The sequence below is a fragment of the Chlorocebus sabaeus genome, chromosome 21 (assembly GCF_047675955.1).
Source record: "Chlorocebus sabaeus isolate Y175 chromosome 21, mChlSab1.0.hap1, whole genome shotgun sequence".
In the NCBI taxonomy this organism is placed as follows: domain Eukaryota; kingdom Metazoa; phylum Chordata; class Mammalia; order Primates; family Cercopithecidae; genus Chlorocebus; species Chlorocebus sabaeus.
This window is the reverse complement of record NC_132924.1, coordinates 56,971,260-56,997,926: the sequence shown is the minus strand read 5'-3', so window position 1 is coordinate 56,997,926 and position 26,667 is coordinate 56,971,260. Positions and strand designations below refer to the sequence as shown.

Genomic DNA, 26,667 nt, shown 5'->3' with positions numbered 1-26,667 from the left:
CAAGAATTTCTTCAATTCCTGAAGTATATGTTAATTCTGGCTCTTCTGTCTCTTGGTACACGTTCTTGCATTCTCATACTAAAACAAAATATTCAACTAATCTCAGAGTAGATCTATCTTACAGCTTTATCTTCCATTTTTTGTGGTATGCATAAAAGGTATAAGATTCTCTGATATGGGCCTTTATTTGAGGATTAGCTGGTGACATCTATGGAATTCTCACAGCAGCCGTCTTACCTAGAACTTTGGCTGTCTGAAGCCAGTTCTCCAATGCTGTCATGTTCCAAGTCATAGAGGTAGTACAGCTCTCTTTTTACAATTTTTTTTTTTACTTTTCTTAAATATGAAGCACAGAAACATCAAGTTGACTATATATAATTCATCGCTGTCAGAAATCAAAGTATCCGAATTTGAATTGTATAGTATCTAACTGATTCAGTTGGACTTTAGTGATGCTCATGCTAGTGGTGGGAGTCATGCAAAAGTGTTCTGAGAGCTTTCATAACCCCTGGGAAGCTTGCAGGTGATGAGGTCTCTCCCCTTGAATCCATCCTTCATTGGTCAGATTTAGCACCTGCTTGGAGCAAGTGGCATCAGTGAAAATCAATATTCATGGCAGAAGCCTTTCTTTTTTTCCCTGTTCAATTTTATCTCTGAACATTAAGAAAATTAAGCATAGAAAAATTGGATATCCACCGGCAAAAGAGTGAAGTTGGACCACTACCTCACATTATATACAAAAATTAACTCAAAATAGAACATAGATCTAAATGTGAGAGCTAAAACTATAAAACTCTTAGGAGAAAACATAGGTTTAAGTCTTTGTGTCTTTGGGTTAGGCAATGATTTTTTAGATATGTTACCAAAAGCACAAGCAACCAAAGAAAAAACAGATATATTGGATTTCATTAAAATTGAAAATATTTGCACTTCAAAATACACCATAAAGAGGCAGGAGAATAGTGTGAACCCAGGAGGCGGAGCTTGCAGTGAGCTGAGATCGCGCCACTGTACTCCAGCCTGGGCGACAGAGTGAGACTCCGTCAAAAAAAGAAAGAAAGTAAAAAGGCAACCCACAGAATGGATGAAAATATTTGCAAGTCATTGATGAAGCTCTAATATCCCCAATTATAAACATTTGTTACAACTCAACGATTAAAAAAAACACAACCCAATTTTTAAATGGGCAAAAATTCAAATAGGCATGTCACTTCATATTCACTGGGATGCTGTAATAAAATAAACAGATAATGAAAGTTGAGGAGGAAGTAAAACAATTAGAATGCTAATACACTGCTAGTGGGAATGCAAAGTGGTACAGACACTTTGGAAAATAATTTGACAGGTCCTCAAAATGTTAAATATATAATCACCTGCCATGTGACCCAGTAGTTCCACTCCTAGACATGTATTCAAGATAATTGAAACTATCTGTCTACACAAAAATGTGTACAGCCATGTCTCCGTATCTTGGGGGGATTGGTTCTAGGAATTCCCCTGTTCCCAGTTACTTAAATCTGAGTATGCTCAAGTTCTTTATAGAAACGGGTGTACATTTGCATATAACCTATGTACATCCGCCCATATAAATTAAAACATCTCTGTATTATAATACCTAATACAATGTAAATGTTACATAAATTGTTGTTATAGTGTATTTTTTTAAATTTATATTTTTAAAAATTGTGATATTGTTTATCTTTGAAGATTTTTGATCAGCAGTTGGTTGAATGTGCAGATATGGAACTCGTGGATTCAGAGGGCCAACGGTATACAAATGTTTGTAGCAGCATTATTCCTAATAACCCAAAGTGGAAACAAACAAAAAGTCTAACAACTGATGAATGGATTAAAAGTAATGTATAACCATACAGTGAAATCTTATCCATCAATAAAAAAGAATGACGTAATGATACATGCTACAACATTGTTGAATCTTGAAAATATTAAACTAAGTGAAAACAGTGAGACAAAAAGGCTACATCTTTTATTATTCCATTTATTTAAAAGTAAGTAGAAAACATATTAGTGGTTGGTAAGGGCCAGGGAGTGACTGCCAGTAGGCACAGGATTTTTGAGAGGATAACCAAAAGGTTGTGTAATTAGATAGTGGTGATGGTTGCACAATTTTGTGACTATACTAATAACCACTAAATTATACAGTTTAAATAAGGAAATTTCATACCATGTGAACTTTATTTCAATAAAAAAATTAAGGCAGTCTTGATCTTAAGTCTCTGGTCAACCACCTCTGCTGCTTCTCTGTGCCTTTCATAACCAGCTACCTATCCAGTCCTTGACTTGTCAAAATCATTTTTCCATTTAAATTTTTGGCCTTTATTTTTCAAGGTAACCAGATAGTTTCTTTGAAATCTAGTGGGTTTTCTTTAGGCCTTCACATGTAGGCACAAAACAGTGCCTCTCCTCTTATTTCAGGATGTAGATGCAATGATTCTAGAAGCTAAAGTTCCATTGTTTATGCTTCTGAAAGGAATGGAGCTCTTTTCAAAACATGTGGAGAAAGCCAGGGCATTCCAGCTTAGTAGATAACTCTATGCTTTGCAAGAATTTACTCTTCATAGTACTAAAAATAGTACTTAAAGTTTTCATACCCGAAATATCATTCAGGTTTTTCTCAAATTTTCCTTTATCTTTGAAATAAGAGCCACATAGAGTATCTTTATTAGAATTCCATTGGTAATGTACATGTTTCTCATGCTTTTATATGGGAGTAAGTTTCTATAATCCTAACTTTCTTCAACTTTAGTAGCTATCATAGATCATGCTTACATCACACTTGGAGCTTCATCGTTTTTGGATAACACAACTTTATAAATAACTAGCAAAGTCCTACTAACCTTATTGTGAGTGGATAGACAAAGTGTCAGTTGAGCCAGAAATGGAAAGGGGAATGGGGACAGTGATTCATATAATAAAGTAGTTTTCTTCTTGTGATTTATAATGTCCAATCAAGGACAAATGGACAGAACCTGGGTGGATTGAACTATGCTAGTGTTAAACTGGAAATCTTTGCACCTTGAGCAGTGGCAAATAACCTTCTCAAATTTCAAGTAGCTTTATTTTTTATTCCTTATTAAGACCTGATTTTTCTTTTCAGAAGAAACATTTCAACTTTCATGCAATATGGATTTGCTCATCCAGCTTTCTTAGCCAAGTTGACAGGACAAGGTGAAAAGAAACTCTTAGGGGAAAGTCAAACCCTAGCTCTGGGGAGATGTTGGCTCTATGTCACTTTAGGACAAGACCAAGTCAGCTTGTCAAGGATCTGTGGTTCCACTGCCCAGTCTGAAATTATCTGTCTGACTTTAGTTTTATATCTAGCAAAGATTCTTGAGCCAATTTCTTAATATTTTGTACACTGCAGTCTGCTTTCTGCAGCCCTCTTCTACTCACCTTTTCCTTCATCTTTTTACCTGGCTTGTCTCATAGAACTTCATAATGAAGTTCAAAGATGTCTAGCCCTTTCAGTGGCACTAAAGCCTCTAGAGTAGCCTAGGATCTGATGGCAGGGTGGGGAAGCTCAAACAGGTCTCCTTAAACAATGAAGTTTTCATCTCTCCACTCTATCTAATGTTTTTAAGCCAGTGATGCTCAACCTTTAGCAGGCTTCAGAATCACCAGAGTAAGAGGTTGTGGGGAAAGGGGGAAGGTAGGCAAGCTTCCTAAAAGAGATTGCCAGACCCCAACCCCAAAATTTCTGACTCAGTGGGTTGGGGTGGGGACTGTGAATTTGCCTTCTAACCATCTCCCAAGTGTCACTGCTGCTGGTGGGGTTAGGGACCACACTTTGGGAATCTGCTCTAGGATTTCTCCAGTTTTGGTTTACTCTGGGCACAATTAATCCAAATATATGAGGCTTTACTGTACTGCGTAGGTGATATTGAGTATTTGTTTTCCCACAGTTATTTAAAGCATTGTAGTTCAGTAATATTAAAGTTTCAATAAACCCTTTTATTTTACCAAGGTGAAAATACACCGTATGATTTTTAAATGATGCTATGTCAGCCAGGACATACATCATTTGAGTCTCAATTTGTATTTTTACATTGTTTCTACCTTTTCTCCTCCTCTTCCCTTTTTTCCTCTCTCCCTTCCTGCCTCAAACATTTGTTTAGTGCCTGCTCTGTACCTGACACTAAACTAAGGCCCAGGGTATTGCATAAATTAGTAAAGGATAAATAAGTGTCTTTGCAGTCTAGTCACGGGATACAGACATGAAAAAGAAGTGAACACAGTCATGTGTCATATAATGGTGTTCTGGTCAGTGATGCACTGTGTATTACGGTGGTCCCATATGATTATAATACTGTATACTTACTGTATCTTTTCTATTTTTAGATACACAAATACTCAACCATTGTGCTACAACTGCCTACAGTATTTAGTACAGTAATATGCTGTACAGGGTTGTGGCCTAGCAGCAATAGGCTATCCCATCTAGTCTAGATGTATAGTAGGCTATACCATCTAGGTTTGCGTAAGTATAGTCTGTGATATTTGCACAATGACAAAATTGCTTAACATGCAATTCTCAGATGGTATACCCATCATGAAGCCACACATGACTGTACAGTGACAAATACCAAGGGCTATGGCAGCAGTATCTGGGTGTACAGTGAACAGGGCATGAGCTGTGCAGGAGGGGTGGTGGGATGGCAGGAAAGGTATCACAGAATCGGAACTGAGGAGCCAGCATGGAGTCTGTAGCCTAACTAGAAGGGACGGGAACTGCGATGGTATGAATGCCACAGGGTTGTCTTGCTCTTCCTCCTTTGCTTCGTTTAACTTAGAGAACATCCCTAAGCAAAAGGTCTTTGCTATGAAGGGACGAGACCTTCCGGTCATCCTTTCTGGACTGGCTAGGGCTGGGAGTGATTGTGTGGTACTTAACTCAGAAACATAATCCTTTCATTATGTCCTAATAATCTAAACCAGGCTCCTTCTCAAGAATTCTCTCTCATGCTTATAAAATGATCACATGTGCTGGGACCACTATATTAGGTTTCAAGAAGTGTGCCTCAATGAGTGGATGGTCATAAGGCATTAGAGAACAGCAGGAAAACAAGGTTTTTAAGTATAGTTTCAAAGTTTTTAAGTATATGGCCCTGGGACTTACTTTTGCACAGAGCCAAAGCCCAACTCTGTCACTACCTTTGTGATTTTGGAAAATTTCTTAACATCACTTGAGCCTCAGTTTTCTCATCTGTTCCAATTTTAATTGAAATATGATATAAAATTTTAATGAGGATAAAATAAGATGACGTATGAAAAGTGTTTGGCATATTGTAAGTCCCTGGTTACTAAAACAGCAGCAAAATAGGCACAAAGAATAAAAGCATTTGATATAAATGCAGCTTCATCCATCCAGAGATCGTACGGAAAGATACAGTAATCTACCAGTACCCTCTAAGAAGTGTTATAAGGAATTGCTTTAAAATTATAAATTATTTGAGACAGATTCACCCTCAAGCCAGAAGAACTGCAAGTCTATCAGTGTGTCAGCTGATCAGTACCTTGGGAAAATCGAATGATGACAACTCAGCTTTTATTTCTTTTTGATGTCTTGGGTACAAGTGGGACCCTGAACTCACAAACATAGCATCAGTGAAAAACTGGTTGAAACTTTTCAATGATTGCTGAGAAAAGAAAAGGTTTTGTTTTAGTGGGATAAACACACTTACTCCACCTACATTTTGAAAACAGATGTTTCAGAGGAAAAGAAGTTAAGGAAAAGCAAATGAACTCTCCCAGGCAGCCACATCCTGTCCATGTGCCCATAGAAAGAAATTAGGAGTATGATTCTCATTTTATTGTCAGAGATCATCTTCAACTCTACTATCTTAAGGAATCTTTAATTTAGGACACTCCTAAATCTGCTTTCTCTGATTTTCTTCGACAAATGTAAACATTATTATAATCCTCAGAAAAGATAAAGTAGAGCTGCTTGAGCCAAGAGTCACTTAATAGGTACCAGGCACTAAACTAAGTGCTATATAAGCATTAGCTTCATGCAGTCCTCACAACTCAATGACAGGTACCCATTTTACAGAAAAGAAACATGAGGCTTAGAGAAGTTTGTCACTTGTCCAAAGCTTTCCCCTACCATTCAGCTGTATGTTCAAAGCAGAGCTATGAACCCAGTTTCAGAATGAGTGCATGACCTCACCATTGTGCCGTACGGTGTCACCTGCTGGTTTCAGTCTGCCATGGTGGAGTATCAAATTACACATCAGCCTCCTGTTGCCCAGCACCTGCTGCTGGTCCCAAACGAGATAGGGCTGCAGCTTACATCATGTTAGCAGGATGCCCTGGAAACCCTGCCTGTAGGTGTAGCTACCATTTAACCAGAGCTGGAGCTCCCTGGGTCTCATGCAGGTGTCCAGGGCATTGAGGGTTTAGGGTGATCTCTCTGGGCTCGGGTGACCTCAATTTGAAGTGGATTATTTTCCACTTCCTTGTTTATAATAAAGACTGATCTACTGGGGCCTCAGAAACTGGCAGCAGAGAGGCTTTGCCTCAAGCAGTCCTGCGATGTCTTTTCATGTTTTCTTCTTTAGGTGTTTCAAGAAAGACCCATTTCAGGCAGGAAAACATTCTTTTCTGACCCAAGGAGGTTTTAAAATAATACCTTGAATGTCTTACTTTGAAACTTTGAGGCTTTTCCCTCATTTGGTGATTTTGTTTCTGATATGTGGTGTGTACTTTCCCCATTTCTGTGTAAGAAGGGGGCAAAGTTTGTCACTTGTGCAGAGCTCAGCCTGGGCCCAGTCTGGCCTCTCTTGCATTCTGTGGCCCAGAGCTCCCAGTGAAACAGGCCTGGGTGGTCCAGGCCTGCGTGGAACCTGGGCTGCAGTCACGGTCACTTAGACCACAGAGACAGCCAGCGAGGCTTGTCCTCTAACCAGTGCTTGTTTGTTTATTTGCTTGTACCTACTTTGAGCACATCTTATATTGTGTTAGTAACTCATAGACAAGAAGAATTTTTGTTTTCCTACAGTGTTTGGGAAATTGTATGTGAAAATTCCTAACTGTGCCATGCATTCTCTCACTTTATTCCTATTAATAATAATTTAAAGAAAAAGAAATAAGGCTGTGCCATCCACTAGTAACAATTAAGGACAATAATATGCATAGAGTATTATTCTGTTGCTCCTAGAGAGCTAGGGAATGCAGGATTTTGGCTAAATGGGTAGTATGCCTTTTTTTCTTTTTCTCTCACAGGGGCGCACACACTCCATGCCTGGAAATTTTTAGAAATATAGTAGAATATGTCTAATACTAATAATATAATAACTATATACTAAAAACAATGTTCCAGAAGCTGTTTTAAAATATACATGTTTGTAAATTATGTGCATATGACTACATAATATATATGTGGCATATGCATTATGTGTATGTGGTACATAGACATTACCCATAACAATCATATTAGAAAGTACCTCTGTCTCCATTTTACAGATGAGGAAGCAGAGGCACAGAGAGATTAGTGACTTGTTCAAGATGAGACACACAGCTGGTAAAAAAAGGGATTATGTATTTAACCACTAGGTGATACTATTATACCCCCACTACTGGATGCTTCCTGGGTGTCTTAGGAGGCACTTCCGATTTTTGCAGCAACTCAAGAACTCACCAGTAAGAACCTTAGTTAGGAGTTTGAGTTGGTAGAAAAACAATGGACCAATACTTGTAACCTTTCTTCTACAATTTACAAGTTGTATATACTTGGGCACATCTCTTAACGGAATCTCACTATCCTCATCTGTAAAATGGAGATTATGACATCTATCCACATACTTCATAGAGGTGTCATAAAGGCATGTAACATAATGAATCTAAAGACCCCTGAAAACCCTTCAAGTGCTACATAAATATTCAGAAATGGTTCCTTACATGGTCACAGTTCGGTCTGAAATGCTGTGCTAAGGCTTTTTCACTCTGAGCTCAGTGCCCCCTTTCACTCTTCTGTGCTCTATCAGTGTGTCTTTCAAGCAAATTCACATGCTGATCTGTGTTAGTTCCTATTCTGCAGAAATGAGAAGCGTTATACTCACTCTTTAAATATAATCCCCTCACTGCTATGATGGAGAATGTGTTACACCACTAAGAAACCCACCTCTCTTTTTGTTTTTTCAAATTTAAGAAACATTACTTTCCTTTTCTCCTTCTTTCCTAAGAGACTAGCATCCTGTATTGCAAGTGACAGTTCCCTCAATAAATTTTAACCAAGCAGAATCTGGGATGCTCAGAATGGAAGAGGTCTCATGTAAGCTGGACCAAGACTTTACAGATAGGAAAGTTGAGGGTCTTATCTGACATCACCCAGCCTATAAGGGCCAACGTGGGCCAAGAGCCCACATGTCCTGACTTCCATCCCAGAGCCAGTTCTGCTTCATGATCCTGCCCCTTGCACTCAGAAGCTGAGGGTATTTGTGGGTTGTTTGTTTTAGTGCTTGCTTTTATTACTGATAGCTCTTCTGCAAGGAATGCCTCCCCTCTCTAAGCATTTATTCTTTGTTACTTACAGAAGAAGACTGCATAAACTGGGCGTGTCAAAGGTCACCCAAGTGGATTTCCTGCCAAGGGAAGTAGTATCCTACTCAAAGGAGACCCAGACTCCTCTTGCCACACATCAGTCTGAAGGTAAACTATGTCTTCGGCTTACTTTCCTTATTATCTCTGGAGAAATCGCCAGGAAGTAACATCTTCCTTATTGATTTCCTCTTACAATAAGAACTCTTCGTAGGATACAAACTAATAACACTGAAAGCCAAAGGCTCCTCTGAGTTTGAAAGCTATGGAGAGGGAACTCAGTGATACTCTTCCAAGTGACCTGGCAACTTTAAATTAGATAAACTAAAGAGGTTTATCTCACTACATCGAAATCATGTGAGGAGAACAAAAATCATCAAAGAACAATATAATAGAAATAGTGCTGAATTTTATCAATAAGAACACATTAAGCATACCTTAAGAATCTTAAGCATACATTAAGATTCATCATTTGCATGGGTTAGCAAACTGTAGCCCACCACCTGTTCCCAGAAATAAGGTGCTATTAGAATATAGCCACATCCAATCATTTACATCTGTGGTTACTTTATTGCTGCAGTGGCAGGGTTGAGAGGTTGTGAAAGAGACCTTATGGCTCAAAAAGCCTAAAATCTTTACTATAACCTGGCCCTTCACAGAAAACCTTTGCTGACCACTGATTTGGTTTGCCAGTTGAGGTGACAACACAGGAGAGTTTCTGACCACAATTTAAAAGTATTTTCCCATGCAAACTTCCATTGAGGTGAATGGAAATTGAACCCCATAACTTCTTTGTGTATGCCAGAAAATATCAAGTGAAAAAGTCACATATGGATATCAGAGAATCACAAAAATACACTCATAAGAGAAGTCAAAGTTGATAAATACCTCCTAGAGTTCAAAACTTTATCAGAGCAAGATTATGCAAAAGCAGAAGAGGGAGATGTGTATTCTGAAAACAGAATAAGTGAAAGTTTCATTGTTAGAGGCTAACGTTGTTATAACAAAACAAATCCTCTTTTTACTTTATGTTATTTTATTTTTCGGTGTGGTGAAGAGGATGTTGGAATTCTGGGTTCCTTGTTGTTATGTAGTAAATATGGACAAAAGCCATGAAATACAAAAATGATTAGCATTCCCCACCTAGTGATTTATGGGAAATATAAAAATCAGTGCACTTTTGTTTGTGCAAGCTACAGGTTTTCAGTTTTGGTTCTAAATAAATAACGCCAAAAGCAAAGTGAATCAGATTCCTTGAAGTCCAAGGTGCCATCAGGCATTCTGAAAATCTTTCCTATACAAGCTGTTGTGGGGACAACTCTTTTGTAGCAGAGCCTCCATTTTTCAAGCCCCAGGGAAATGAATTTTAGAAGCAAACAAGTAGCACCCTCTGGTGGTCAGCTTTTAAACCAAGCAACCCAACAAATGAGACCTGTGTATTAACGTGGCTGAAAATACAAAGTTGGGGGAAAAAGAAAGAAAAGAAAAAGAAAATACAAAATTAGAAAAGCCTGTGAGAGTTCACCTAGTCTATCCTTGGGCCTCCAGACAAGAACAGGAAGATCGTTAAAAAACATCCTCACCACCCAACCAAAACATTTGTTTGACTTAATTTGCTGCCAGAGGTATTTGCAGAGCTGTAGCTGGAGGCATGTTTATTTAGCCCAAAACTTGACCCATAGCATAAAGTTATACAACTGAAATAGGAGAAAGAGTGAATTATTTTTTAAAATGTGTACTTAAGATATTGGAAGTGGTAAAGAAATATTTACAAGGGAAGATAAATTAAGGATGAAAAGGCATCAGCTCTAAAGTTTTAAACTGGAACACATCAAAAGGAAAAGGCTGTACATTCCGTTTTATTACTGCAAGGAGAGCTTGGGAGCCCTCATTATGCTGTGGTCCAAGCAGCAGGAAAGGAGGAATTTATTTCTCAGCCATTGGCAGAAGTTCTTTCTGTTTTGTTCACAAGATCCATCAAGCTTTTTTGTGGTAAAGGGCATTTAGACGGTTCAGATTCCACAATACAGAACCCAAAGCTAGCTACCGTAGTTCTTGACATTTAAGCAATCCCGGATGGATTTGGACAGAAAAACCTTTCAATTTGGGTTCAGCAAACTGCCCTTCCCCACAGGCAATGATGCATTGACCCTTGGCTGCCGGCAGTCACCCAGCTGCCTGGCCATCGAGGGTGCTGGTGCTCACTTTCACCTGCTGTGGGGAGGTGGTTGGCAGGAGAGCTGTGCGGAGCAGTGGACACTTGGCAGTGAGGTTCCACCATGCGGCAGATGTGGGCTGGCTCCACTGTGGGGTTTGAGCTGTGGCAATGTTTTCATGACAACTGCGCCTTTCAGTGGCAGAAAACAACTACTGAATTTTATGACACAATGAAGCTCTTGGGTGGCTAACATTTGAAGCTGTGGCATATATAACATCCACTTTGGCTTGCTGTTGCCCATAATGTAGGAAGGCATGCTGATTATTTTTTGTCATTGTTCAACTGTGAGCAGTTTAATGATATTCAAACTAATGATCTCAGAGCATTGATTTGTTCTGCCTCTAATGGATTCTAGTGCATTCAAGTTTTTACACATTCTCATTTTACTTTTGAAAATGAAGGGGAAGGTACTTTGGATTTGCCCAAGCTTAAGTATTCTTTCTCTACTCTGCACTGCAATGAACGTTCTCATCATAGTGGCTATTAATTTTTGATCATAATGATCTGTTATGAGAAACACTCCAGAGTGTGATATAAACAAGCAAGATATAAGTATAAAGTCTCCATGAATACTGTTCTTTCAACAAGGTTAGACCTTCCTTCTCTGCAAGGAAAGAAGGCCGAGAATGGGCAGCACTGACTTGGAGAAGGATACCTTTGCCCCAATATGTTTTAAACACATAATTTTATTCCCAAGTAGCAAGAAAGGAAAAAGAAATTATGGTCCCCTTCAAGGCTACCTCTGCGTTGCCTATTATGAACCCATTTCTGTACTGACCATGAGGTCCTGAGCTTAGGGAGCCAGTCTTTTGCATCTTTATTATAGAGAGTAAGTGACCGGCTTATCATAAATACCCAAGAAATGCTGTTGAATGACAAAGATAATGCCAGACGTCTCTAGAAACACCAAGTTCACTATGGTCCCCCTGGGGGAATGAAAATTTCTTAATCTGCTGGAAAGATGCAAGCCGCACTGGAGGAAGGAGGAGGAAATTTCCACAACCTGGTGCATAATGCATAGTTTGTTTTGATAGTCACCTGGTATCTTGTGGTCAAGGTTTAATCTCTACTCAGGCCCAGTAGCAAACCAAGACATCTCTCTCAAAAGAAGAGTAGCAATGCAATAAAGAGGCCACATTATTATTCTAAAATCCAAGCACCCCTTCTGTGACTCACCTCTTAGGGACATTTGTTTGATTTCCCATAGACACTTGGGGCACCATTGGGTCATCTGGACCATAATTTCCAAGTAGTATAGCCATTTGAAAGTAAAAACTTTTGAACCACTGGGTAAATGGATTGAATAAGTACACGCAAATGTCGAACATGTTGCCTGCAAAACCCAGAATGACCCACTAGGCATTTTGACTCTTAATATTAGAGAATTGAGGTATTCACATATACTTTGGAGTTTATCGGATGACTAGACCAATACAGACTTTCTTAAGGTAGTGGATCCTTATGTTTTCAAAGATTTTTTCCTCCATCCTCTGGCCTACATAATGTCTTAACTAGGTCTTATAGGTACCAGCTACAGCTTCCTCTCCAGGTTCTGCTGACATGATGCTCCATGTTGAAGGTGAGATTGTCAAGGGCTACAGATACAGAACTGGCTCAGCCCTGATGTAGGATGATGAAGATGCAAAGAGAAAGGAGCTAGGTATTTGGCTGTCAAACAAGGCTTAGTGTAGAATATGCTTTGGAGGTACTCCCAGGCCTCCGTATTCTTACCTACATTCAGTTTCCCATTATTTCCTGATCATTGCTGTCACTTTCACATAGGTCACCTGGTGACACTAGCAATTCCACAGACCTTATTCAGAATCCCACAGAATTTAAACTTTGCTTTTGACTTTGACATTTTTGTAGACACTTATCACAAGCACAGAAAGTCTGTGGGTCTATGCCTAGAGCTAAAATATAGAGACTTGAGCCTGCCATCTATTTCTTAAAGCTGTCCAGTCCCGTTAGAAGTATCCACCTAACCCTAGTGTCTTTAAATTCTTCATGCCATTGACACTATTCAGTAGCAATGAAAATTTGATCCCCTAAGTCCTTCTTTTCAATGGACACTTGATTAAAGATCACCATAGAAGAAAAATTATGTAGCTATTTGTTACAGTTGACAGATTCCCATTCCTGAACTCTTACTGAATTTTCACTTTCTTTAGCATCAGCCAGGGCAGATAACTAACATCAGCTTCCCATGTGACTGTCTTGTGATGGTAGTTTCTGTACCAGACTGAGTTTGTGGTTGCTGACAATAGAAACTAACTCTAATTAAATTTGAACAGAAAAAAGATTCGTTGAGAAGATATGAGATACTTAATAGAATTGACAAAAAAAAAAAAAAAAAAAAAAAATGCCAGAGCATTAGGTTTGAAATGAAAAGTAAATTAGGTAGCTGCTATGGACTGGATTGTGTATCCCCACAATTCGTATATTGAAGGCTTAATCCCTAATATGACTATATTTGGAAAAGGGCTTTTAGGAGGTAATTAACGTTAAATGAAGTCATAAGGGTAGGGATCTCTAATTGGTGGCCTTATTAGAAAAGGAAGAGAGAGAGAGAGAGAGAGAGAGACCTTTCTCCCTGTGTTTGCATTCACCGAGGAAAGGCTATGTGAGGACACAGCAAGAAGGCAACTGTCTGCGAGCCAGAAAGAGAGCTTTCACCAGAAACTGAACTGGCTGGCACCTTGATCTTGGACTTCCCAGCTTCCAGAACTATGAGAAAATAAATTGTCCTTGTTTAAGCCACCCAGTTTATGCTATTTGTTATGGCAGCCCAAGCAGACTAAGACAGCAGCTAACACAGCAAGATCATACCACTGAACCTTCCTGGTTAGAAGACCTGAACCTCCTGACTTCCTGTCACTGGATACTCTCTGTTAGGCTCATGATTTAAACTCTGTAGTCACTGCTGCCTTGGAAATCTCTAACTCTCTCTGCCTCTTGACAGTACTCCCTCAAGGAAGTCCATTAGCTAGGCCTGGGTTACATGCCCCTGTGTTAGCTGTGAGGGACAAGGCAGAGAAATAACTGCCCCAGTTCAGCTTCCCATAATATTTGGGGATGCTATGACTCAACTTTGATCTATTTTTATATCCTTCCTTTTAAAACAATGGGTTTTTGGATGCTAAGTGGCCAAGAATGTATATTGGAAAAATGCCCACTTTGGTGTAAGGAAAAGAAAAAAAAAAGGGAGGTAAAGAGAAAAATAATATTTATTATGTGTTCAGCACACTCATATACATTATTACACTTGTAGCATTGCTAGAATTTACTCACCTTATAAATCAGAGGTGCAGAGAGAATGCAGTTCCTTTATTTTATCTGCAGCCATTTATAATGCTACTAGTTGACATGGAGAAAATATACAAAATAAACAACTTTAGTTCACTCTCTTCTTTTAAACAGTCCCTGTTAGTATGTTCCATTAATCTTGGGTAGAAATGCCCAAACTCATAGTGTCCCCCTCTCATCTGCATCTCTCTCTGAGATCATGACCAATTGTAGAAGGAAGAAAGATGAGGTTTACATGATCTAATGGCCTTGGTGGAGATAGGGAGGATGAGGGACTCTGGCCTTGTGCTAGTCCCTGGCAGCATGCTGGCTGACATCTGTTGCCCTTTGGCATGATGTCCTTTGTCCATCTGGGCACTGGCACCCTGTGCTAGAGTGTGTAGCTGGTGAACTTGTGATTTGTTCTTTTGGCTTAGTGTGGCAATGTTCCTAGGGAGCATTGGCTATCTCTCTTTTGATGATTTAGTCTCCTCTCAACTGTCAGTGTCTCCAGACCTTGAGTCAATGCCTTGTCCTTTCTCCATCCTAGAGGTCTACCTTCAGCCCATGCCATGCCTTTATCCACCACAGCAGATCTTTTGGCATACTGACTTTCACTTTATTGCCCATGCCTCAGAATATTTAAGGGAGGTCCTCAACTGTTCTTCTCTTAGTCTTATCATGCCAGTCACCCCCTGGGAGGCTCAGATGCCTGTGGTGAATAAGATCTACTGCATGATGGTCTCCTTTCAGATTCCCAAAAAAAAGGAGTGTGGTTCAAAAACCCTGTGCTCATTCCTCCTCTTAGTTTAACACTCCACTTCTCCTAATGCTTCCCCCAGAAAGTGAAAATCTAGATATATCTGAAACTTTGGCTCTTCTTCTTCCAAAGTGCTCGTATCTGGAAATAAATTCCCCTGTTTAATGTCTTTCAATTTATATCTTCATTCTACCATGGAGTCTCAAGGTTTTACTGTTCTGGACAGAAGGAGTGATCTTGGTAGTTATTTATATTTTAAATGGTAAGGAAAAAAAACTGGAATATCCTTTCTCCCTCAATTAAACTTGGCTCTCAAACTACAGTGGGATTACAAAATTCAATTTTTTGAGATGGAAGCTGAGTTTTACTTTAGCTGTTTTATTTTCATTCTTCTATATCAAATTCTAATCTCTCTACTGGCAAATAAATGCCCTAGGTACACTAGGGTGAATATCATTACATTCACAAAGACAAACAGAAAAGCATATTAATAATTTTTAAATATAAGCCCCACTACACACCAAAATTGTTTTTGCCCAACTCTCATAATCAATGACACAGTCAAGAAGTAGCAGAACTAAATAATATTACAAGGCATAGCAAACCCATGTGAGATGCTCCATGAATCTGCTTCCCAGTAAAACTGGTAAAAATGATAAACAACAACAACAACAAAAACCGCACAACTATTTAAAATATCTGGGAGCAGTCCTAATAGCATACAGCAAGGAAAGAAAGAAAGAAAGAAAGAAAGAGAGAGAGAGAGAGAGAGAAAGGAAGGAAGGAAGGAAGGAAGGAAGGAAGGAAGGAAGGAAGGAAGGAAGGCAGGCATGCATGCATGCATGCATACATTTATATGATAAAACTAATAACAACTTGGTAACAACAGGAAGATTCTATGGTATTTGAATCATACTCCACTCCCTCCTTGCCCCCAATTCAGCTTTAGGGAAACTCTACTTCAGGTGGATGCAGCAGAGAACACAGGGCTACCTCTCCTGCCAGCTCCCAGTTGGAGAGCTACTGTGTCTTCCTGGAAGAGGCAAGACATTAGCCCCAGCTACTTGTTTCAGGAGATAAGTTCCAGGCAAGTGTGAATACAAGGTAGGGACTCCCTTTTTCAGCCCAACACTGACTTGAGGGATGGAGATTTTACCTTGGGTTCAACATGCTGAGAACATGGGACCCCAATTGTCTTCACCATGGTTCATGTGTAAAGCAGAGGTTTCATGGTGGGAAAAGCAAGCTAAGTAGACTAGAAGCAATAGCAGCACTCCACTCTCCCACACACCCAGCTGCTAAAGCAAAAGTGTCACTCAGAAAGAAATATGCCATTGTCCCCTCCCCCAGCTCCAGAATCTTGGTGCAGAGATTTTGACCAGGGAGAGAGGCAGGTCCAAATCAGAGAGCTCAGAATCTCTTCTCAAAAGAGCTAACATTATTTTCAATGTTCAAGCATAAGGGCATCCACAAAACAATCAAGGTAGTGGTGTAGAACAATTAAGAAAAGACTGGTAGGTGTGCTAAATGTGTAGATAAGCTGAAACATAGCTAGTTTACCAGACAGAACCAGGAAAACAGACAGCTAAGAAGAGCCCTTCTGGGATCACAACACATCTCAAAAACTGGTCTCAAAAACTGTAAATTAAATTCAGGCTTATTTCAACCTGTGGAGTAATTTGTGCCCCAGGGCAGTGTTGAAAACGATAGAGCAACAATTATGGAACTCAATGGCAGTGAATTAGTGAAACTGAACAGTTGATGTGATCAGAGAAAGGAACTGCTATATGGACTGCAAAAACCTGTTACCGCATGATAACTATGCACATGCCCAAGGCTGTGCCCTTCCAGGATCGGTATGGGAGGAGTCACACTACGGGAGGACAAGGGAGAACAGACTTCAGCAAAATAGCCCAACCAATCACTAAACAAATAAGCAAGCAAATAACAATAACAAACCTGGGGGTTGGGGGGACTGGTATCCAGTGCTACAATATATTATCAAAGTCAATTTCTTAAAAAAGAATATATATATATATATATATATATATATATATATATATATATATATGAGGCATACAAAGAAACCAGAAAGTCTGACTCCTACACAGGCAGGGATACAGGCAACATAAACTGCCTGTGAGAGCAACAAGATGCATTTAACAAAGACTTCAAAGTTGTGTATGTGTGTATGTGTTTTTTCAAAGAACTAAAAGAAACCATACTTAATGAAGTAAATGAAAGTATGATTACTATATTTCACCAAATAGAGCTAGAAATTTGTTTGAAAAAAAAAGAACCAAATGTAAATTCTAGAGTTTAGTACAAAAACTGAAGTGAAAAATGCATTAAAGGCACATAAACAAACATTGAACTAATAGAAGGAAAGAGTTAGCAAATTTCAACATAGATTGATAGGTAGTATGCAGTCTGAAGATGAGAAAGGATAAACAATGAAGAAAAACTAAGAGATCCTCAGTGAAATGTGGGATACCATTAAGCAAATCAGCCTACATGTAACAGGAATGTCAGAAGGATAGATCAAAGAAAAAGGAGTAGAAAATATTCAAATAAATAATGGAATAAAATTTCTCAAACTTGATGAAAAACTTTACCTGTAAACCTAACAGGCTCTAAAATCCAAGTAAGATTAAAGCAAAGAGTTCCACAGACATAGCATAGTACAAATGCTGAAACCCAAAGACAAAGAAAATATCCTGAAAGTAGCAAGAGAAAATGAATTTCCACTTACAAGGGAACCCCAATAAGATAAACTGCAGACTTCTCATCAGAAATAATGATGACCAGAAGACAGTGGTGTGGTGTATTCCTAGGACTCAAAGAAAAAAAAAAAAAAACCACAACTATCAATCAAGAATCATTACCTAGCAAAGCTGTCTTTCAAAAATGAAGGCAAAATAAAGACATTCACTTCTTGAGAAATTTGTAGACACAGACCCATCTTACAAGACATATAAAAGAAAGTTATTCAGACTGAAAGTGACTGACCCCAGGCAGGAATTCAAATCTATAGGGAAAAACAAAGAGCACAAGTAGAGGTAGCTATGTAACTATAAAAGATAGTATACATACATCTTTCTTTTTTCTTTTCCTTCTCTTAACTTATTTAAATAGCAGTGATATAAAATACTATACCTATAATTGTATTATTTGGCCTATAAACTATAGAAAAGTAATATATTTTCTAATAACAGCACAAAGAAGGTGAGTGGGAGCACTTTGTTATTTACAGAAATTCTCCATTGTTCTTTTTTTTTTTGCCGAAATTCTATAGTCTATAGTAACTAGAATTAAAGCTCTTACATGAAAAAGAGTCTTATATTTTGGTGATAGTAGGGAAATGAAGAAGAAGTAATTATGGGGAGAGGATCAGCAAAAGGAAAGTAAGTGATAAAATGATCAAACAGTAAAAAGAGAGTCATGCTTAGCTCTCGTGGCATAAAGCAAGAAAGAAAGTCATTAATAAATAACTAGTCAAAGACATGGAAATGAGGGCAGAAGAGCTCTGTGTGGCCTCCATACATTTTAGACAGTTAAGGGTCAAAATCTTGCATATCTAGTTGAAGGTATTAGAAATTCAACCATATGACCTAGGCTTCATGGGGGGTACATTAAGAGAGGAATGCCTACTTCCCCTTTTCTGGTATCCAGAAAGAGTAAGCTTCCCTCAAACTTCTAACTTATATGCCTTTCTTTTCTCCTTCTAATAGATAATTGTAGGAAGGTAATTGTCCAACATTTTTTGACTGGATGTAACTAACTTATCAATGGTTCTAAGCATGAAGAATTTGGTCGCTTTATACTAACCTTCTCCCCAGACCAGTTAGAGGTAAGTGTTTGCTGTGCCATATAGGAGCTGTTCCAAGCTCTAGAATCTGGAGGGAAGAAGTAGTAAGTCCAGTTTTACTTTCACAGTAACATAATTGTCAACCTATTCCTTATTACTAGTAATGATGATAGTTTGGCCTTTATTTGTTTTATTCCTGTTCTTATTTTTCAATTAATTCAGAGCTTGGATAGGAAAAAGTGGTACTATTTCAAAACCCCAACACCTTGGTACATTGCCTGGAAATCTAACCCAGTCTTCCCACATGGTAAGAGAGAATTCCACCAACTGAACACACTTCCTGTCCACATCTGATGTTTCTTCCAACGTGAAGTCCATTCGTGGAATACTCTTAGCTTCTTGCCACCCCTTTACCACTCCGCTCTACCCTGCAGACTCCACCCCCAGAGGAGGTGAAATGATTTATCCAATTGGTAGGTTTGCAAAAATGACCTGGGCAATTTCAGGCCACCTCCAGTTTTTTTCCTGGGGGAGCCAGCATACCTGTAGGGGTTTTAAGTTACTCTCTTCTTCTCTGTGCCGTGAGTCATACTCAAGTCACATGCAAGAGGGGATGCCTGTCAAGTCCAGCCTTACCTGTGAGAGAGTGGGTAACTCTGCCTATTTCAGGAAATCAATTAGCAGATCCATTTGACTTTCTTTATAACCTGCATTTTTTCTCTCTCTCTTTCTTTCTTTCTTTCTTTCTTTCTTTCTTTCTTTCTTTCTTTCTTTCTTTCTTTCTCTCTCTCTCTCTCTCTCTTCTTTCTTTCTTTTTTTCTTTCTTTCCCTCTCTCCCTCCCTCCCTCCCTCTTTCTTTCTTTTTCTTTCTTTTCTCTTTTCTTTTCTTTTCTTTTTTTTTCCTTTTCTTTTCTTTCTTTCTGAGACAGAGTCTTGCTCTATCGTCCAGGTTGGAGTGCAGTGATGCGATCTCTGCTCACTGCAATCTCCGCCTCCTGGGCTCAAATGATTCTCTTGCCTCAGCCTCCCGAGTAGAGTAGCTGGGATTACAGGCGCACACCACTGTGCCCGGCTAATTTTTGTATTTTTAGTAGAGGTAGGGTTTCACCATATTGGCCAGGCTGGTCTCAAACTCCTGATCCTCATGATCCGCCCGTCTCAGCCTCCCATAACCTGCATTTTCACTTGTTCTTTATCAACAATGAAAGTGTTATTTTGGCCTCCCTCCATTTTTTATCTTTCTCTTATTTCTCACTTGGATGCTATTTATTTGATCCTCTTAAGAATCTCAAACAGTAGAAGGAAAATTATGTCAAGATGTCAGTTCTGAAGAAATCAAAGTACTGAAGATAATATTAATGACCATAGGTAATTACACAAGAAAGAGTAACTTAGGCAGAGGGGAGAGGGTTATATTCTAGCGACAAGGAAAGAGCCCATTTGTAGAAGTGGATTGATTACAGGGTCAGTGTGGAAGCAGCAATAAAGTCACCTTGATGTTGAGCCCTGAAGTCCTTTTAATTCTGTATGAATGTGTGTCAATGCTGAGCCTGTGTGTGAAGGTACTGTGTAGGTTTGTGAGGGAAGAGAGCCAGGAAGCTTGCTATACTTGATGACTTATTTGACAAGGAAAAAGAAAACAAAAAAAGTAAAACCTGATCTCTGTTACCATAGAGCCATAGCATGAAATAAAGGTGGGCAGATCATGAGACCAGGAGATTGAGACCATCCTGGCTAACATGGGGAAGCCCTGTCTCTACTAAAAAAAATACAAAAAATTAGCCAGGCATGGTCCCAGCTACTCAGGAGGCTGAGGCAGGGGAATGGCGTGAACCCGGGAGACGGAGCTTGCAGTGAGCTGAGATGGCGCCGCTGTACTCCAGCCTGGGCGACAGAGCGAGAACTTCAGACGATTTTGTTGCAGTAAGATATATCAGACTGAAAACCTTTCATCTGCCTAAAGGAAGGTAGTTCTTGGACTATTCAGGAACAAATGATCTCTTTCAATAGCTCAAAACTTGTAGTGTGGTATTTGTTTTCTTGTGATCAATAGAGCAAGTGTTCATTTTCATCATGAGTGTGGCATACTGGAGACTCAGGCTAATTATTTTTCTGGTAATGGGGAATAAGATTGAACCGATGGCTCAAAGCAAGTGAGAATAACCTTTGATTCCCTCTACCTGATTATTCTCTAGTGTCATATGGCAGCCCCTGGCAGCCCATTCACATTTCTTGATTAAGTAAGCAGTTTGGGTCAGGCATATGGTCATGCATCTAATAGTTCTCTGGATAATATTAGTTCCAAGGTAAGAAAGAAAATATAGTTAAATGTGTATGAGTTTATAATTTATTAACTGTTTACAGGGGTGGGATTTGCATTGCACATTGCTACCCTCATAACTCCCATTTGTTTGATATATGCTCTGGGTGAGGACACCATATTCATATGAATGTTTTCATCTTCAGCAGAACCATTTAAAATTTCCTTCCTTTCCTACTTCCTCCAGTATGTTCTCTATTTCCAAAACCATCTTCATTCCATTTTCTTTTGTTTAGGATCATAAATTTCGCATCTCCTGTCAACCTTTTTGTCAAGCGGATATTGTGAAGATAAAATGACAAAATGGTTGGAAAAAACACTTTTCTTTGGACTATTATTTCAGTAATAGGTATTGTTTTGCTGCTGAAGGACTGAGAAAAGTTATATGGATACCAATTTTCCCCTCATAAAGTAGATCAAGACAATGTTCTTGCCGAAACTGGGTATTTCTTAGTGATGTTGAGCTTTGGGAGGTGTCTATTTTCTCCAGAAGAGGTCAAAGAGATACACCATATTTCTTAAAGTCCTAGAGAGAAAGTTTGAGCATCAGTTTCCCTCTATCCATGGTTCATTCACAGTGGTAGCCTCAGCAGTCATCCAGCAGAACTAGTGTCCCCATCATCTTCAGGTGCTCTGAGTAAGTAGTGATTTGGGCTGCTGTAGAGATCCTTGGGTGGGCTGGCAGTGACACATCTTCCAGTAATCATTACTAGAAGCGTCAGCCTAGGTAAATTCATGTTCATCTGGGACGATTTTCTCTTACTTTGTTTAAATTTAACCCAGGTCTTGAGATCCAAATGTTATATTGAACATTAGTGAGGTACAGCGAAATTTGAAGAGGTGGAAAAAGTTTTCCTTTCCACCCTTACAGAGACAACACATTGAGGAAATAGGACTCTCCCCTCATCTATTTAGGTAATCCTTGGCTTGGCATATTTGGGTAAGAAAATGAAAGGTTGCCTACATAGTTGAAATCTCTCGTCACATTATATCATCTGAAGCCTATTTGTACGTTGGGATCATTTTATTTGGTTTTGGTTAGGCATAAAAGTGTTCTGTGGTCTCCTCTTTTTTCAAGGCCTTCTGGCTTTTGGAAAATTGAGTGATTTCATCCCTGTCCGGGTTTCCTAGTGAAATCTTGTATTTTTACTCAAATTACTTGATCAATTAGTTATGTCAGCTGCCCAAAATGTGCCGTTTTATTAATAGCACCTTTTATCAACTCATTGGAATTAGAAATTGCAACCATGGTTTGAGGCTGGTAACATCTTGCAATAATTTATAAATATGACTTTTAAAAAAGACCTCACAATTGCTCATTCGTGAACTTTTTGGATGTGTCCCTGTGTGAGAAATTGCATTTGTATTATTATTAGTTCTGACACACTGGATTAGATCTTGGCTATTGTTAAGTGGTTCTATCTGCCCTCAAATCTACCGAGAGACCCAGCATTTTAAATGAATTTAATTAAAATGGCATGCGATTTATAGAGCTGCCTCCAGTCAGTATGCCATTCTTCTTGACTGAATGGAGTTTCTACTAATGTATAATGATGTTTTGTGTGAGAGATGTTTGAAACTTCTTCATAGTAGCCCCAAGGTAGTTTCCGTGGAATGACATGGTGGTGAAATTTTAAAATTCTAAAAATCCTTTTATACTTAAGTGAGTCATGTTTACACTAACTAATGTATGCATAAATGTGTTAAATATGTTTGTCGAAGCTGTGAAAGACATGGATTGTATTTCAACACCAGCAACATGTTGGCAGTGAGAGATTTTTAAGAAATTCAAATCTGGCAGCAGTTTGGAAGATCTGAGGAAAGATATATGGATACCAACAATATGCATTATTCTTTGAAGTATGAAAACAGACCATTGTGGAATTTCCTCTTAAAATTAGTTCCTTTGGTCAACTAGTTTTAATGGTTCTCCCCCAAGAAACAAGAATTATACATAAAGGTGATTCTCAGCATCAGTTTAAAACAAAGTCTTGGAAAATATCAATAATAGAAGTTTATGTTTTTTAAATGAAGATATTTTTGCATTTTTGAATATTTTTAAAAAATAATTTGTTCAATAAAACTTTATAGAGGGAATCAGTGAAGCCATGTGACCGAATAGACTCAAATTCTGATTCTGGAAATTGATCTTTGATGGTAATGATAGGAGAACTGCAGGGAAGTTATCTTGACCTGTTTTCTTCCACAGTCAGTCTTTTAAAATGACCACTGAGAAATACAGTCTTTGCATCATCTTTATTAAGTACACAACAAAATGTCTGGCAATATTGTAGACCCCAGCGGGACATGGTTACAGAAGAAGTGGTTCAGCGGAAGGGAGTAAGCTCCAGGTAAACATACAGCACAAATGAGGAAGAATTTCTAGGACATGGAAACTAACAGGTAACAGAGACAAGCTCAGATTGGAGGAGCTCACCTCAGCCTCTCAAAGTGCTAAGATTACAGACATGAGCCACCACGCCCGGCCCTTCATTTTTTTTTTTCTAAGAGACAGAGTCTTGCTGTGTTGCCGAGTCTGGAATCCACTGGCATGATCATAGCTCACTGTAGCCTTCCAGTGAGCAAGGAAGAAAACAATGAACTTTCCATGGGAAGAGAGTTGAAATAAAGGAAGGTCATGAGAATCTGAGGCTGTGATTTCTTGAGAGGAAGTCAATGAAATGAACTACAGGCATCAACAGTGAAGAGAAGTTAAAAGGATAGTAGAGACAACAGCTCATAGGCTACATACACAGCAGTATTCTCTGTTTCTCCTCAACCTCAGTAAAAGCTGATCTACCTCATAGGACTGTTATGAAGATCAAATGTAGTCAATATAAAAAAAAATCATGTAAGATGCTTAGTACAATATATGGTACACTACAAGTACTCAAGTCTTTTAACTTAAAAATTACCATTTGGGCATATTCTAACTAGATGTCTTTCTTAATGTTTCCATAAAATATTCCATGTATTGATTCAAAATTAACATATATCTTTTCATTTCTAGAAACCCTGTGTTTTCTCCTGATCTGAATGGCGTGTCATTTTAGAATTCTTATTGTGAGATGTTTCTCCTTCTTCCTTCTTTCTTCTTTCTTCCTTCTTCTTTCTTCCTTCTCCTTCTTTCCTTCCTTCCTTCCTTCCTTCCTTCCTTCCTTCCTTCCTTCCTTCCTTCCTTCCTTCCTTCCTTTCCTCTCCTCCTCCTCCTCCTCCTCCTCCTTCTTCTTCTTCTTCTTCCTCTTCTTCTTTTTAGAAATAGAGTCTCAGTCTGTCGCTCAGGCTGGAGTGCAGTGGCGTGATCTTGGCTCACTGCAACTTCCACTCCCAGGTTCAAGTGATTCTCCTGCCTCAGCCTCCCAATTAGCTGAGAATACAGGCACCCACCATCACGCCTGGCTAATTTTTTGTTTGTTTGTTTGTATTTTTAGCAGAGATGGGGTTTTGCCATGTTGACCAGGCTGGTCTCGAATGCCTGACCCCAAGTGATCCATTCGCCTCAGCCTCTCAAAGTGCTAGAATTACAGACATAAGCTGCCACGCCCTGCCCTTCATTTTTTTTTTTCTAAGAGACAGAGTCTTATTGTGTTACCCAGTCTGGAGTCCAGTGGCATGATCATAGCTCCCTGTAGGCTCAACCTCCTGGGCTCAAAGGATCCTCCCTCAGCCTCCCAAGTAGCTGAGGAAACAGGTGCATGCCACCATGTCCAGCTAATTTTTTTATTTCTTAATTTTTTGTAGAGACAGGGTCTCACTATATTGCCCAGGCTCTTTTCAAATTCCTGGCCTCAATCAATCCTCCTGCCTTAGCCTCCCAGAGTGCTGGGATTACAGATGTAAGCCACTGTGCCTGGTCTTGATCTTAGCTTCTTAAAAAAACAAAAGTAGTTTTAGGTAGTGGTATCTCTTCCAAAAATGTCATTATCAGAAAGAAAGACATTTTTAAAAACCCACAACATTTTTATTCTTTGCACTTAATTTTTTGGCCTCCAACTTTGGGAGATGAAAATAATCTCTCTGAAGAAAAAATAAACTACCAAAGATCATACTATAAATCCTACTTGTAAGATCTGGGTACGATTGCTTAATAATAGCATAGCAGCTATCCTTTACTGAGCTATTACTTGCCCAGTACAATATGCAATCTACAATTTCCTCTACAGTCTTCACTTCTGTGCTAAACAAATTGTATTATTCTACAATTTTATAAAGAAACTAAGACTCAGGCTGGAAGCAGTGGCCCACACCTATAATCCCAACACTTTGGGAGGCTGAGGCAGGCGGATCACTTGAGGCCAGGAGTTCAAGACCAGGCTGGCCAACATGGTGAAACCCCATCTCTACTAAAAATTCAAAAATTACCAGAGCATGGTGTCATGCCTGTAGTCCCAGATACTCGGAACACTGGGGTGGGAGGATTGCTTGAACCGGGGAGGTGGAGGTTGCAGTGAGCTGAGATGGCGCTATTGCACTCCAGCCTGGGTGACAGAGCAAGACCTGTCTCAAAAAACAAAGCAAAACAAAACAAACAAGCAAAAAATCCACACTCATAAAAAAAAAATTAAGACTCAGAGAACTTAACTTGCTGGCAAATAATGAAGCCAGGATTCACACTCAGCACTTCCTGACTTTAAGTTTCTTCCCATGATGCCATTCTGCCTCAAACCAGACAACCAGTCTCCTTAAGAAAACAACAATTTTTTCTCAAAATATTTTGACATTAGTGAATTAACCAAGTATGCCACTTGTCTGACCGTGCAAATCCTTACCAAGGAAGCAAAGTGCAAAAAAGTTGAGGAAATTCCAGACAATGGAAACACAATAGGCAAAAAGACATTTCAGTTTTATTTGGAGAACATATTAAAGGAGCAGTAACGATCACAGAGAACAAGCTGGAAACATTTCCTTATGAGTGATTGTATTATGTTTCTATGGTAACTAGACATGGCAGAGAAAGTCAATGCCTCGTTTCTGTTTACTCAATCTGTATGAGCTCAATGTATATGACAGGGCAGTTTTCAACAAAGAATAATTCAAAGAGACAGCCCTGATCATGTCACCCCTGCTAAAACTTTCCAGGATTCTTGGCTAAGTGCAGGGCACCTCGTGGGCATAGGAGGACCTCTAGTGTGTAACACTCACCTACTCAGCCAGTCTCATATCCTGCCCTCCACAGTTCTGTCTCTATGCTCTGGTCCATTCTGACATGCACCCAATCTGGGCTGCATATTAGAATCATCTAGGGAGCTTTAAAAATATACAGATGTCTGGGCTTCGTGAACCCCAGGAATTCTGATTTAATGGTCTGGGGTAGGGTCTTAAAATCTCTCTAGGTAATTAGAATGCACAGCCGGGATTGAGAGGATCACTGATCTAATCAAAGAAGATTCTAAAAACTGCTTCATTCTCCTGACTCTACACTTTATGCTAAAGCCCTTCCTTTCTCCTGAAAGATCTTTTCTCTCTCCTCCCCTTTAACCTTCTCTGGCCAACTATACCTTTTAAATTCTTTTCATCTTGTAAAGTGCTTCTCCAATGCCTTGAAGCTTTTTTTAACTCCCCCTCCTCTTTTCAGTTGAACATAGCATCTTTTTCATTTAAACTTTAAAAATGTGTTTTTACCGCTCTTATAGCATTTATATTTCCTATCACTACCTCCTATCACCCTTCTCTATGAGCAAGGACTAGGTTTTGCAGATTTTTTAATATACTAAAGACTC

The 26,667-nt window shown here is 39.1% G+C and overlaps 1 protein-coding gene across 6 annotated transcripts in view; it reads left to right on the top strand.

Annotated features, from left to right (window-relative positions):
- The window catches only part of DYNC1I1 (dynein cytoplasmic 1 intermediate chain 1), a 320,393-nt gene that overhangs the window by 85,401 nt on the left and 208,325 nt on the right, over nt 1–26,667 (top strand). For all 6 annotated transcript variants that reach the window (XM_007982105.3, XM_007982103.3, XM_073009119.1 and 3 more), the window contains one exon: nt 8,552–8,667. In XM_007982105.3, coding sequence (XP_007980296.1) covers nt 8,552–8,667 — 116 coding nt within the window. The remainder of the gene's footprint in view (nt 1–8,551; nt 8,668–26,667) is intronic.